The following is a 14,306-nucleotide window of genomic DNA, read 5'->3' as shown; positions in this document are numbered from 1 at the left end:
GGCAGGAGAATGGCGTAAACCCGGGAGGCGGAGCTTGCAGTGAGCTGAGATCCGGCCACTGCACTCCAGTCCGGGCCACAGAGTGAGACTCCGTCTCAAAAAAAAAAAAGCTGGCTTCAGGCTGGATGCAGTGGCTCACACCTGTAATCCCAGTACTTTGGGAAGCTGAGGCAGGCAGATCACCTGAGGTCAGAAGTTCGAGACCAGTCTGACCAACATGGCAAAACCCCATCTCTACTAAAAATATAAAAATTGGCCAGGTGTGGTGGCACACATCCCAGCTACTTGGGAGGCTGAGGCAGGAGAATCACTTGAACCTAGGAGATGGAGGTTGCAGTGAGCCAAGATCACACCACTGCACTCCAACCTGGGCAACAGAGCAAGATTCCATCTCAAAAAAAAAAAAAAAAAATGGCACCGGGCGCGGTGGCTCAAGCCTGTAATCCCAGCACTTTGGGAGGCCGAGACGGGTGGATCACGAGGTCAGGAGATCGAGACCATCCTGGCTAACACGGTGAAACCCCATCTCTACTAAAAATACAAAAACTAGCCGGGCGAGGTGGCAGGCGCCTGTAGTCCCAGCTACTCGGGAGGCTGAGGCAGGAGAATCACTTGAACCTAGGAGATGGAGGTTGCAGTGAGCCAAGATCACACCACTGCACTCCAACCTGGGCAACAGAGCAAGATTCCATCTCAAAAAAAAAAAAAAAAAATGGCTTCAGTACTTAAAACACACACACACAGTACCCCTTTCTTTTTTTACTAACAAGTAGCCATGCTTGGTTCTATTCTTTTTTTGTATTTTGTATGCTGTGAGAACCAAAAATTAAAAGTACCTTCAAAATAGCCAAGAGGAGCCTTTAAGGGATTTTTGCTAGGGAGCAGTTTTGGGTGGTTTTAGAGCTATCACTCTGGAGAAAAAGGGCGGAGGGTGACTTGGAGACAGGGTATAGCCAGGAGGCTTGCAGGATGATGTAGGCCTGATCTAGATTTTTACCTGTTTTGGCTTGGTTGGACCTTTTTACGAAACTTGGTTTTTCAGATTCCTGTTTTCCTTGTTCATGAGCAGAGTGACTGAGAGTCTGGCTTAGAAGCTGGACAAGCCTGAGTTCCGACCTATGCTCTGTTACTTGCCAGCTTTTTGACCCTGGACAAGTCAGTCTGTCTCTGAGCTTCAGTGTCCTCGAATGTAAAATTGAGATGACATGGCCGTAGTCTCTATCTCATATGGTTGTCATGAAAATGAAATGGGATAATACATGTAAAATACAAGCCAAGGGCCTGGCACAAAAATATGAACTATCTACTCTGGCCCCTGGAGTTGGTTTAATTTGTGACTCTCATGGTAAGTACATGTTCAGAGGATTGGTTTGGAGTTTAGCAAATTAAAGTTCCAAATAAATATGTATCTTTGATATTCTTAGGGTATTTTTTAATGTTTTAGGAATATAGGCAGATTTTATGATGGAATCTCATGAATTATGGCTAAAATAATTTTATTTATAAAATTTTATGTAAATTTTAAAACTATATATTTTAAAGCTATATAAAACTTACAACCCTCCAGTGAAAGGTACTGAGAATGAGACAAAACTGGTTTGCCTTTTATTTTAATTGAGATAAAATGTATATACAGTGAAAGGCATAGATTTTAAATAAAATTTGATGAGTTTTCATAATTTTTTATTTTTATTTTTTGAGACAGTGTCTCACTCTATCGCCCAGGCTGGAGTGCAGTGGTGCGATCTCGGCTCACTGCAAGCTCCACCTTCCAGGTTCATGCCATTCTTCAGCCTCAGCCTCCCGAGTAGCTGGGACTACAGGCGCCCACCACCACGGCTGGCTAATTTTTTGTATTTTTTTGTTTTAGTAGAGACGGGGTTTCACCGTGTTAGCCAGGATGTTCTTAATCTCCTGACCTCGTGATCTGCCCGCCTTGGCCTCCGAAAGAGATGAGATTACAGGCATGAGCCACCATGCCTGGCCGAGTTTCCATAATTTATACGCCTATATAATCAACACTCCAGTCAAGATATAGAACATTTCTATTACCCCAGAAAGTTCCTTCACATCCCTCCAGTCAGTCTCTACCCTGCATGGGTAACCAGTGTTCTGATTTCAGTCATCATCGTTGGTTTTGCGTGTTTTGTTTTGTTTTGTTTTGTTTTCAGATGGAGTATCGTTCTTGTTGCCCAGGCTGGAGTGCAATGGCGCGATCTCGGCTCGCTACAACCTCTGCCTCCCAGGTTCAAGCGATTCTTGTGCCCCAGTCTCCTGAGTAGCTGGGACTACAGGCGCCCGCTACCACGCCTGGCTAGTTTTTTGTATTTTTAGTAGAGACGGGGTTTCACCATGTTGGCCAGGCTGGTCTTGAACTCCTGACCTCAGGTAATCCACCCTCTTTGGCCTCCCAGGGTGCTGGAATTACAGGCATGAGCCACTACGCTTGGATGAATAGGTTTTTTTTTTGTTTTTTTTTTTTTTGGTGAGCAGAAGTGTTTGATTTCTGTTGGATTGATGAGTCCAACTGATCTTTTTTCTTTGAGATAGAGTCTCACTCTGTTGCCCAGGCTGGAGTGCAGTGGCGCAATCTCAGCTCACTGCAACCTCCGTCTCCCAGGTTCAAGCACTTCTCCTGCCTCAGCCTCCTGAGTAGCTGGGATTACAAGTGCACAGCACCATGCCCGGCTAATTTTTGTAGAGACAGGATTTCACCATGTTCGTCAGGCTAGTCTTAAACTCCTGACCTCATGATCTGCCCACCTCAGCCTCCCAAAGTGCTGGGATTACCGGTGTGACCCACCACGCCTGGCCCAATTTATCCTTTTTTTTAATGCTTAGTGATTTTAGGGTCCTCCCTAAGAAATACTTGCTACTGTAAGATCTGAAAAGATATTTTCCTATATTTTATCTGGAAGCTTTATAGTTTTAGCATTTGCATTTAGGTCAATGATTATCTTAAATTTTTTTCTATGTATGGTATGACGTAGGAGTCAAGGTTTATTTTTTTCAGTGTTTATCAGGTTTTTCCAGCACCGTTTGTTGAAAAGCCTTTTTTTTTTTTGAGATGGAGTCTCGCTGTGTTGCCAGGCTGGAGTGCAGTGGGAGTGGTGCGATCTCGCCTCACTGCAACCTCTGCCTCCCAGGTTTAAGCGATTCTCCTGCCTCAGCCTCCCAAGTAGCTGGAACTATAGGCACGCGCCACCACGCCCAGCTAATTTTTGTATTTTTAGTAGAGACAGGGTTTCACCATGTTGTCCAGGATGGTCTCGATCTCTTGACCTCGTGATCGACCCACCTCCGCCTCCCAAAGTATTGGAATTATAGGTGTGAGCCACCATGCCTGGCCAAAAAGACTTTATTCTCTCATTGAGTTGTTTGGTTCATTTATATTTAGTGTAATCACTGATATGGTTGGGCTGATGTCTACATCTGTTTTTTGTTTCTCTCTTCCTTTTTTTTTTTTTTTAGATAGAGTCTTACTCTGTCGCCAGGCTGGAGTGCAATGGCGCGATCTTGACTCACTGAAACCTCCGCCTCCCGGGTTCGAGTGATTCCCCTGCCTCAGCCTCCTGAGTAGCTGGGACTACAGGCATGCACCACCACGCCCAGCTATTTTTTTGTATTTTATTAGAGACAGGGTTTCACCATGTTGGCCAGGATGGTCTCAATCTCCTGAGCTCGTGATCCACCCGCCTCAGCCTCCCAAAGTGCTAGGATTACAGGCGTGAGCCACTGCGCCCAGCCTTTTTTCTGCCTTTTTAAGGGTTCATTTAAATTTTTTTAGTATTGTATTTCCTGCATCAACTTTTTAGCTCTGTATTATTTGTAGTTTTTAGATTGTTTTAGGAATTACAGTGTGCATCCTTATTACAGTTGTTTGTATGTATGTATCTCTCTGTTTGTCTGTCTATGTATCTATCTGTTTATGTTTTAGAGACAGGAGCTTGTCCTGTCACCCAGGCTGAAGTGCAGTGGCACAATTTTGGCTCACTGCAGCCTCTTCCTTCTGGGCTAAAGTGATACATGCACCTCAGCCTCCCAGGCAGCTGGGACTACAGATGTGTGCTGCCATACCAAACTAATTTTTTTTTTCTAATTTTTGTAGAGAAAGGGTCTCACTATGTCCCCCAGGCTGGTCTCAAGCTCCTGGGCTCAAGTGATCCTCCTGCCATGGCCTCTTACTGTTCTGGGATTATAGGTGTGAGCCACCATGCCTGGCCCATTTCTGTTTAGAATTAATATATCATTTCATGTTTAGTGCAAGAACATAAAAACAATAAAATTCTATTTTGTTTCCATCCTTGATGATATTATTATTATTTTTAGAAATAAACATTGTGGGGTCTCACTATGCTGTCCAGGCTGGTCTTAAACTTCTGGGCTCCAGACATCCCCCTGCCTCAGCCTTTCAAAGTGCTGGGATTACAGGAGTGAGCCACCACCCCCAACCAGTGGTACTTTTTGTCGTGCATTTTATGTCTAATGGTTGATTGTAGAGACGAGGTCTCACTGTTGCCCAGGCTGGTTTTGAACTCTTGAGTTCAAGCAGTCCTCCTGCCTCAGCCTCCTGAAGTGTTAGGATTACAGGCATGAGCCACCATGCACACAGCCTACAACGTTACTATTTTTGCTTTAAATAATCAGTACTCTTTTTATAAATTGAGAAGGAAAAAATGCAGCCTTTTACATTTACCCACATATTTTCCCTTTCCAGTGTTCCTTGTGTCTTCCTATACATTTGAATGTTCATCTGTATCATTTCCCTTCAGCCTAAAGATGATCTTTTAGTGTTTTTATACTAAGGTCAACTGGGGTCGAACGATCTCAGCTTCTGTGTCTGGTCTCTCAGCTCTGTCTGGGCCAGAGCTCCATCTTACAAGCCTGTCTTGCTTCTCCTGTCTCTGTTCTCCTCTTGGCCCTGCACAGTCACTCTCTGCTAGGCCTCCAGGAGTCTGCACGTGTGGCCCTCATCTGAGGACCTGGGACAATCTCAGTGAAATTTTGGGTACTTCCCTCTGTTCAGCTGTCTCCTTTCTAGTACCCTGCCCCCAAATTCCAGGCCCTCTGGCAGTCATGAACTCCAGTCTTTGCCTCGTCAGCTTACTGAGGCTGAGGGAGGCTCTGCTCAGCCTCCCTTCCTTTCACTGTTGAGAAGGTACCCCCAGGCAGAAAGTCTGGGCAGCCTGGGGGCTCACCTTGCCTGTGTCCTGTCTTTTCAGCATCAAAATCTACACTTACTGTCCAGCGCCTGAAGACAGTTGCCACATATGTTTTGTCTAGTTTTGTCATATATGGCCAGAGGGTAGGTCCAAGACCAGTGACTGTGTTCTGCCTGGAAGTGGAATCTTTGCTTTAAGTGATGTGTCTTGTGTGTTAAATGTCAGGGGAGCGAGGTCCCGCAGTGCTGAACACGGATCCTGTGGCTCCACCAGCATGGAGCCCCTAGTGGCTGTTGGTCAGTTGTCCCAGCACTGCTGTTACAGGATTTGATGTTGTTAGTGGTGATCTGGTAGGCCTAGGCAGAGATGACAAAACAGTGGTTCCCAAACCTTTCTACTTTCCTAATTCACCTGGAACACTTGTTTAAAATACAATTTCCTGAGACCCCCCTCAGACTTGCTCAGTCAGCCTTAGGGGTCTGCCCCTTGTTTTTCAACAAGTCCTCAAAGGATTGGTCAGTGTGCACTGGAAAGGCCTCCCCCAACAATCCTTTATCAGTGTTGTTAAGTCAGTATAGAATTAATGAAGACCTAGGGCCTCAGGGTCGGGCTCTTTTTCGTACGGGGTGAAGGCTTGGCTGATACCAGAAATAACTTGGAAAATGTTGGCCTTTTAAAAGTTTGAGGGTTTTGGCTGTCTGCTTTCCTTCCCTTTCTCTTTGTGTTGCTTTCTCCCTCATCTAAGCTTATTCACCTCTTTTCTTTTTTTCAGAGACAGGGTCTCACTCTATTGCCCAGGCTGGAGTGGAGTGGCATGATCATAGTTCACCAGAGCCTCAAGCTCCTGGGCTCAGGCGATCCTCCCACCTCAGCCTCCCAGGTAGTTGGGACTACAGGCACACACTATCACACCCAGCAATTGTCTAATTTTTTTGTAGAGATGGAGTCTTGCTATGTTGCCCAGGCTAGTCTTGGCCTCCAGCAGTCCTCCTGCCTTGGCCTCCCAAAGTATTAGGATTACAGACATGGGCCACTGTGCCCAGCCACTTAACTCACCTCTTATACAATAGCATGGTATAAAAGGAAAAATCCAATTATTTGGAACTTCTAGTTCTGTTTGGGTTAATTTTTGGTTTTGTTAAGTGCTTTACATTCGTCCTTGTTTTTTAGGGAGACATTAGAGAAGCAGGTATTTTCTATCTGGAGGCAGAAGACGTTTCAGCATCAAGAAAACTGCCTGGCAGAGAGAATGGTAAGTGGCTGCCCCTGAGGAGCTGTGTGGATGGGCAGGATCTGATTCAAGCCATTGCACTCATGGTCTCCCCTCCTCAGGAAGTTGCTCGGACCTCACTAGAGGGCTCCTGTCTGACTCTTGAGGCAGGGCAGGCTCTGGGGCATCTGTCCTTTCTCATTGGAGCCTACAGACAGCTTCTGGGCTGTACCACATTCTGACGCCCATTCCTTCTGCCTTAGTCATTATTTGTGGCCTGTAAATTCTTTCCTGGCTTCTGTGCCTCTCTCCTACTTGACTTATTCTGTTCTCTCCTTCCTGTCCTGCCTCAGGCCATCCTTCATGCAGAGCGACAGCTTCTGCATAGGTCTTGGTTCACGTGGCACCAGCAGGCAGCAGCACGTCACCAGGAGCAGGAGTGGCAAACAGTGGCCTGTGCTCACCACCGCCATGGGCGGCTCAAGAAAGCTTTCTGCCTCTGGAGGGAAAGTGCCCAAGGGCTCAGAACAGAGTGAGTGGCCAGTTCTGCCTTAAAAGCCTTTCTATCCCAGGCCAGCTTTGATTGTACCAGCAGCACCATCAGCTCCAAGTGCCTGTCTGGAGGATTGCTTTACCCCAGACTCTGGTTTTGAGTTCTGGAAGTTCAACCTAAAAGAGTCTAACTAAAACTAGGTTGGCCGGGTGCAGTGGCTCACGCCTGTAATCCCAGCACTTCAGGAGGCTGAGGTGAGCAGATCACCAGAGGTCGGGAGTTGGAGACCCGCCTGACCAACATGGAGAAACCCCGTCTCTACTAAAAATCCAAAATTAGCCGGGCATGGTGCTGCATGCCTGTAGTCCCAGCTACTAGGGAAGCTGAGGTAGGAGAATCGCTTGAACCCGGGAGGTGGAGGTTATGATGGGCCAAGATCGCACCATTGTACTCTAGCCTGGGCAACAAGAGCGAAACTCCGTCTCAAAAAAAAAAGGGTTGTAACAGCAGGACCTTGGGGTACCTCATGGAACTCACAGCCTCAGGAATTTGGCTGGGCATAGAAGTTCTCAGTGGATCGGGGAGGTCCTGCTCATTGGCCACATCCTGCTTACACTTGGGGCCCATTCGAAGTGACCATAGCCAGGTTGGGAGGCCGAGGCAGGTGGATCACTTGAGCTGATGAGTTCAAGACCAGCCTGGCCAACATGGCAAAACCCCATCTCTACTAAAAATACAAAAATTAGCCAGGCGTGGTGGCACAAGCCTGGAATCCCAATTACTCAGGAGAGTGAAGCATGAAAATTGTGTGAACCCAGCAGGCGAAGGTGGCAGTGAACCGAGATGGCACCGCTACACTCCAGCCTGGGCAACAGAGCAAGACTTTGCCTCAAACAAACAAAAGTGGCCATAGCAGGGAATAAACTGATGGGCCCATGCTGTGATAGTTGACCACTGCAGATAAGGGATAGGGACCAGCAGCTGTGGCCAGTGGGTGGGCTGTGGCAGTTTTTAACCACACCACGTAGTTAGAGGAGGGTAGGCAGCTCATGTGTCCACTGCAGAGGCTGTCCTGCTTTGGGGCCTTTCAGTATCCACTGTGTGTTCTGAGGATCTCACTCCCTGTCAAACTCTGACCATGTTTAACCACTTTCTCAGTCGGGGGCTTCACACCTGCACATGTGAGCTTCAGTGGCACTTGAAGCCCTGGGAAGTAGGCCAACATGTGATCATAGGTGCTTTTTTCCGAGAGTGCAAGTTCTTTGGCAGCTCTTCAGAGAGGGTCTCTGCTCCCCCCAAAACTTAACCAGGTAGGGCCATGGACTGTGAGGAGGAGCCCGTAGAGGGTGCCCTTGCTGGGTGGGGGCTGCAGCACTGAGCTCTGCCATCTCCCCACAGGAGGACGGGCAGGGTGCGGGCAGCAGAATTCCACATGGCCCAGCTGCTGCGCTGGGCCTGGAGCCAGTGGAGGGAGGTAAGGCTTTGTTGCGAGTGCCACCTGTGTATGACTTTTGGACAGGTGGGCCGTGTGTCAGCGGGACTCGGGCGATGTATGGGCCACACCACCTACCTCTGAGCTGAAGGAAGAGAACAGGCAGCACATAAAGTGTTAACTCAGTTTTATGAGATGATTGGCTCAAAAGTTTGTGTTCTTTCAGATACTAGGCTGTTCTTATTTGAACTTACTGCGTCTAAAATTCCTGATCTAACCATTTACAGGAGTCCTACTGAGTGTAAAAAACGTTTAAACTCACAATTGAGCATTTACTGCAAATCAAGCACTTGCCTCATCCAATCATCACAGAACCCCTAAGAAGCGCATATTTATAGATGGGGCCAGAGAGGTTAAGTAATTTACACTCACACAGATGACATATAAAACGGAGGCAAAGCAGGAAGCCACCCCCAACTCAGACCCCAGCCCACGGTGGCCACTTTCTCCTCTGTCTGCAGCGCCTGGCCCTGCGGGGAGCAGAGCGGCGGAAGCTGATGCAAGCAGATCTGCACCACCAGCAGAGAGTGCGGCACAGGGCGCTGCAGGCGTGGGTGGTAGGAGCTGCTGCTTCCCTCCTGATCTCCGTGCTGTGGGGACCGGGGAGGTTTCTGGAGACTTTGTTTCCCTTCTTTGTTCTTCTTGTCCCTCCCAGAACAGAGTAATTTGACACATCTCAAACCAAGCAAGTGCCCCAGACAGCGGGCCTTAGGCCACAGGGTTCTTTGATTCTTGCTTGGCCAAGTGGAAACAGGTGTTGTCGGTGGGTACCAGCCTTGTAGTGAAAGCAGTTCCTTGCCCTGGAGTCCCCTGGTTTGACTTAGCAGGTGAGGGCCTGTGAGACAGTTTCTCCCTGTCGTCTGGGAGGGTCTGCTGGCCCTGGTACCAGGGGCCGTTGGCCTCTCCCTGCCCTTTTTGAGTGCTCTGGGCATGGCAGCCTTGTGGTAGAGGCACCTCTGAGACCTGCCTAAACAGGGAGAAGTGTGGGCCCAAGGGCAGCCTCAGTCTTCCTTGTCCCCTACAGACTTACCAGGGCAGGGTACAGAGCATCCTCCAGGAGGTGGCAGCCAGGGAGAGCCAGCACAACAGGCAGCTGCTGCGGTGAGTCTCCCGGGAGCCTCCCAGGCTCTGACTGCGGAACGAGGAACGCACTCCAAACCCCAGCCTTTTAGGGAGTCCTGCCAAGGGCCAGGTGGGGGATGATCCCAGGTTCCTAGTAGCTAATACCATGGTCTTGGCTTTTCCACTTTACTCACGGGGTTGCCTTCATTTGTCTTAAGCCCCTGCTGTGTGCAGGGCGGGACCTTGGAAAGCAGCTGTCGCCTGCATGCCTGAAAGGCCACTTGTTTTGCTCTTCTGAGCATTTTTCCTCCCTACTTCACACTGCAAGACGCAGCTTTGCAAGGCACCTTGTCGTCTCTTCCACTCCAGAGGCTGCCTGTCAACTTCCAGGCAGTCCCCTTCCAGCTTGCTCTGCAGGCCTGTCACTGACTCTCCAGAGTCACCTCTAGGCCCTGTCAGACCATCTGCACCGCTCACCCCTGTGGAGGGCGCTTCTGCAGCTTCTACCACTCTTTCTAAACCAAACTCTAACCTCGCTCCTTCCCAGTAGTCCTCCCACATGCCCCTCTTTCATTTCCTTCCTTTGTATTTGTTCAGCACATGATATTCCTGGTGGCCTGTGGGCAGTGGGTCTCGTGGACTTTCAACGCCTCCATCCTTAGCTGGGCACAGTGGCTCACGCCTGTAATCCCAGCACTTTAGGAGGCTGTTTGAGACCAGGAGTTACAGACCAGCCTGGGCAACACAGCGAGACCTTGTCTCTACTAAATATAAAAAAATTAGCTAGGCATGGTCATGTATGCCTGTGGTTCAGGGACTTGGGAGGCTTAGGTGGGAGGGTCACTTGAGCCTTGAAGGTCAAGGCCGCAGTGAGCCGTGATCATGCCACTGCACTCCAGTCTGGGCGATGGAGTGAGACCCTGCCTCTAAAAAGTAAATACAATAAACACCTCCATCCCTCATATGGGGTCCCATAGAGTGCCCATCCCGCTCTTGAGACAGGGCGGAATAAGCAAGAACTCCCCAAACTAACTCAGCAGCGGCACAGGCAGCCTTCCGGGTTCCGTCTCCCCACACTGCTCTCATCACAGTGTGAGTCACCTGTGTTGCCGCTGTCTGGTTATGCCCTGTTATCCCTGTAGCACCTGGAGTTTGGTCTCCAGCAGTGCTGGGTCCCTCATGCATTCTTGGTGCCCAGCCCAGAGCAGCTGCTCAGTAGCCATTTGTTGGACATAGACGTGCATGTAAACATGGGTGTTGGTGAAACAGACATTCTTAGGTGTAGAGTCCCTGACTCAGGAGTAGGGGAAGAAGTAGGAATGATTCACAGAAGCCTCCCTTCTCTCTCCATCCTGGTGTCATCTGCCCTCCCCGCACCCATGCACCTGCAGAGGGGCATTGCATCGCTGGAAAGAGAACACCATGGCCCGAGTGGATGAAGCCAAAAAAACCTTTCAAGCAAGTACTCATTACAGAAGGACCATGTGTTCCAAGGTGAGGTATAAGGAGGCAAGCTGGTCACCCAGGAGAGTTGGGGACTGTGTTCTGGTGAGGGCGTGGGATGTAGGGGGTGGTGCCAGAGATTTGAACTGAATAAGGAACCTAGAAATGGGTAACTTTCCTCCAGCACACACACACACATCCATGTGGGCACATGTTTAGTTTTTTACTGAATTACAAACCAATATGCACTAAAATAGAAACATAACACATCATAAGTGAACTAGTTCTTATCAGAACCAGTATTTTCTTTCTTTTTTTTTTTTTTTTTTTTTTTTTTCTTGAGACAGAGTCTCACTCTGTCACCCAGGCTAGAGTGCAGTGGTGTCATCTCAGCTCACTGCAACCTCCAATCCCCCAGGTTTAAGCGATTTCTTCTGCCTCAACCTCCCGAGTAGCTGGGACTACAGGCGTGTGCCACCATGCCCGCCTAATTTTTGTATTTTTAATAGAGATGGGGTTTCACCATGTTGGCTAGGCTGGTCTTGAACTGCTGACCTCAGGTGATCCACCTGCCTCGGCCTCCCAAAGCGCTAGGATTACAGGCGCTTTGAATCCAGGAGGTGCAGTGAGCCGAGATTGCACCACTGTACTCCAGCCTGGACAACAGAGCAAGATTGTCTCAAAAAAAAAAAAAGAAGAAGAAGAAAAAAAATTCTGGAGCTAGCCTGTGCCTCCCTTCCCCTGGAAGAGGAACACAGGAGTCTTTGCTTGGCTCCAGAGCTTGAAGAGGAGGCCTTTTTGGTGGGAATGGAGTTCATGACAGCTTATGGAGCAGGCACCAGGCATCCCCTGGGCAAGTGTTTTGTTATTGTGATTTTGTAGGCATCACTCATACAGAAGAATGTATACAACACGTGTGTGTTGCATTTACTAAACAGTAATAGAGGCCAGGCACCGTGGCTCATGCCTGTAATCCCAGCACTTTAGGAGACTGAGTTGGGTGGATCACTTGGGATCAAGAGTTTGAGACCAACCTGGCCAACATGGAGAAACCCCATCCCTACTAAAAACACAGAAATTAGCCAGGCGTGGTGGCGCGTGCCTGTAATCCCAGCTACTTGGAAGGCTGAGGCAAGGCTGAGGCAGGAGAATCGCTAGAACCTGGGAGGCGGAGGTTGCAGTGAACCAAGATCACGTCACTGCACTCCAGCCCAGGTGACAGCGAGACTGTGTCTCAAAAAAAAGTTATATAAATAAAATAGAATGAAGACCCATGTATGTAATGACTTCACTACTTGATGGCAGGGTATGATATGGAAATCCTGGTAGAAGAGTCCCAGCAGCCGAGATGCTGGGCTTCCTGTGAGGGGCTGGGGCCCTGTCCTATTGCTCAGCGGTCTGCGTGCATGGCAGTTACTTCCTGGAGCGTGTGTGAGAAGCAAATGGCAACAGCTTGGCCTTGCCTCTCCAGGAGCCACCGTCACAGACCTGGGGTGGCCCCGGAAGCCAGGAGGTGTAGTGACTGTTGCTGTGCTCCTTGCCTGCCCATAGGTCCTGGTCCAGTGGCGGGAAGCTGTGTCAGTGCAGATATATTACCGACAGCAGGAGGACTCTGCCATCTGGGAGGCCCGGAAGGTGCTGGACAGGGGTAAGTGGGGCCCCCAGAAGCAAGTCGTGTTGAGGAATGTGACGACAGCACTGTTGTGGAGGTCCCTGTGGCCCCCATAAGTCTGTCTCCTCCTCATACATGCCAGTTCCCAGTGGTTGCCATGACAAAGTACCACGGACTGGGAGTCTTCAAACAACACAAAATTACCCTCTCAGTTCTGGAGGCTGGCAGTTAGAGATCAAGGTGTGGCAGGGCCATGTTCCTCCTCAGGCTCTAGTCCTTCCTTGCCTCTCCCAGCTTGTTTCTTGCTTGTCATGGCTCTCCTGGACGTGCAGACCCATTCATTGCTCCAGTCTTTGCCCCATCTTGACATGTCACTCCCTTCCTGTGTCTGGGTCTCTTAGAAGGATTCTGGTCATATCGGATGAAGGACCCACCCTACTTGAGTGTGACGCCATCCTTACCAATTACATCTGCAGCCAGCCTAGTGCCAGATAAAGTCACATTGTGAGGTTCCAGGAAGGGCATGGATACAGCAGGTGTGGAGTGGGTACTGTTCAGTCCAGTATATCTTAGAAATGTATTCCCAACGGATTGCCAACCAATTTATGTTAAAATGAAAGGCTGGAGCTTGAGATCTACAGAGAAATAAAAGAAGCTGGAATGGAGGAGTTTGGGGTGGTTGGGGGGCGTTGTTTTGACAGGAAAGTCCTTGCTGCTTGTCAGGTCAGCCTCCACTGTGTTAGCGTCCTGCTTCCTTGTGTAGCTGGGCCCTTGAATGTTTAGGGGCCAGCACTTTCTAATTTCATCTCAGGAAGTCCCACTGCCTGCTGTATATACATTTTTGGAAAGATTGCAGGGCACAGTTGTACACACCTGTAGTCCTAGCTACTCGGGAGCCTGAGGTGGGAGGATCACTTGAGCCCAGGAGCTGGAGGCTGCACTGAACTATGATCACACCACTGCACTCCAGCTTGGGTGACAGAATGAGACGCAGTCTCTTTTTTTGAGACAGTCTCGCTCTGTCTCCCAGGCTGGAGTGCAGTGGCACGATCTTGGCTCACTGCAACCTCCATTTCCTGGGGTTCAAGCGATTCTCCTGCCTCAGCCTCCCGAGTAGCTGGGACTACAGGCGCGTGCCACCACACTGGGCTAATTTTTTGTATTCTTAGTAGAGACGGGGTTTCATCATGTTAGCTGGGATCGTCTCGATCTCCTGACCTCGTGATCCACCCATCTCAGACTCCCAAAGTGCTGGGATTACAGACATGAGCCACCACGCCTAGCCAAGACCCAGTCTCTTTTAAAAAATCTTTGGAAAGAGTCTAGAACAGGAGTCCATGCCCCTGCTTGCAAGATGCACAGACACACGGCAGACCCGTGGGGAGCTGTCTCCTAACACAGCCAGCAGTCCCATAGCAGAAGAATCTGACACGCTGAAGGGGACAGCTCATTTTTAGAATAAATGAAAATACAAACAAAAGTGAAAACAATTAGAAATTGTTTAAATTGGCCCATAAAGAAATTGACCAAGTTGTTGAGTTGGTTTAATAGAGTTTTCTCCAGGACAAAACTGCATCAGCTTTGGTTTGGTTCTAACTGTAGCATGTGTTAATAAGCATGTTTCAACAAGTCCTAGCGACAAAACCCCGGGGTCAGCCATCCCACACGGCTGCATTACTGCACGACGAATGTACTGCTGGGTCCTGGAACTCAGCTCAGAAACCAGCACTGTGTTTCTAGTTCACTAAGAAAGAAGCTGAGGGGTTTAGCCAGTCCTTGGGCTCTGGAGCTTCTGCGCCTGACCCTTTGGGCACCTGACCGTGCAGCTTCAG

At 49.1% G+C, this 14,306-nt stretch overlaps 1 protein-coding gene across 22 annotated transcripts in view; it reads left to right on the top strand.

Annotated features, from left to right (window-relative positions):
* Positions 1-14,306, top strand: part of SFI1 (SFI1 centrin binding protein) — a 122,235-nt gene that overhangs the window by 94,046 nt on the left and 13,883 nt on the right. For all 22 annotated transcript variants that reach the window (XR_001884854.1, XR_001884856.1, XR_001884855.1 and 19 more), the window contains 7 exons: positions 6,333-6,414; positions 6,726-6,904; positions 8,264-8,339; positions 8,819-8,914; positions 9,382-9,458; positions 10,811-10,913; positions 12,414-12,510. Coding sequence is in view for 19 of the 22 variants with exons in the window: in XM_017868956.1 (XP_017724445.1) it covers positions 6,333-6,414; positions 6,726-6,904; positions 8,264-8,339; positions 8,819-8,914; positions 9,382-9,458; positions 10,811-10,913; positions 12,414-12,510 (710 nt within the window). In the remaining 3 variants the exon portion in view is untranslated. The remainder of the gene's footprint in view (positions 1-6,332; positions 6,415-6,725; positions 6,905-8,263; positions 8,340-8,818; positions 8,915-9,381; positions 9,459-10,810; positions 10,914-12,413; positions 12,511-14,306) is intronic.

Source organism: Rhinopithecus bieti, unplaced genomic scaffold (assembly GCF_001698545.2).
Source record: "Rhinopithecus bieti isolate Rb0 unplaced genomic scaffold, ASM169854v2 scaffold_4666, whole genome shotgun sequence".
NCBI lineage: Eukaryota > Metazoa > Chordata > Mammalia > Primates > Cercopithecidae > Rhinopithecus > Rhinopithecus bieti.
This window is presented reverse-complemented; position numbering and strand designations above follow the sequence as displayed.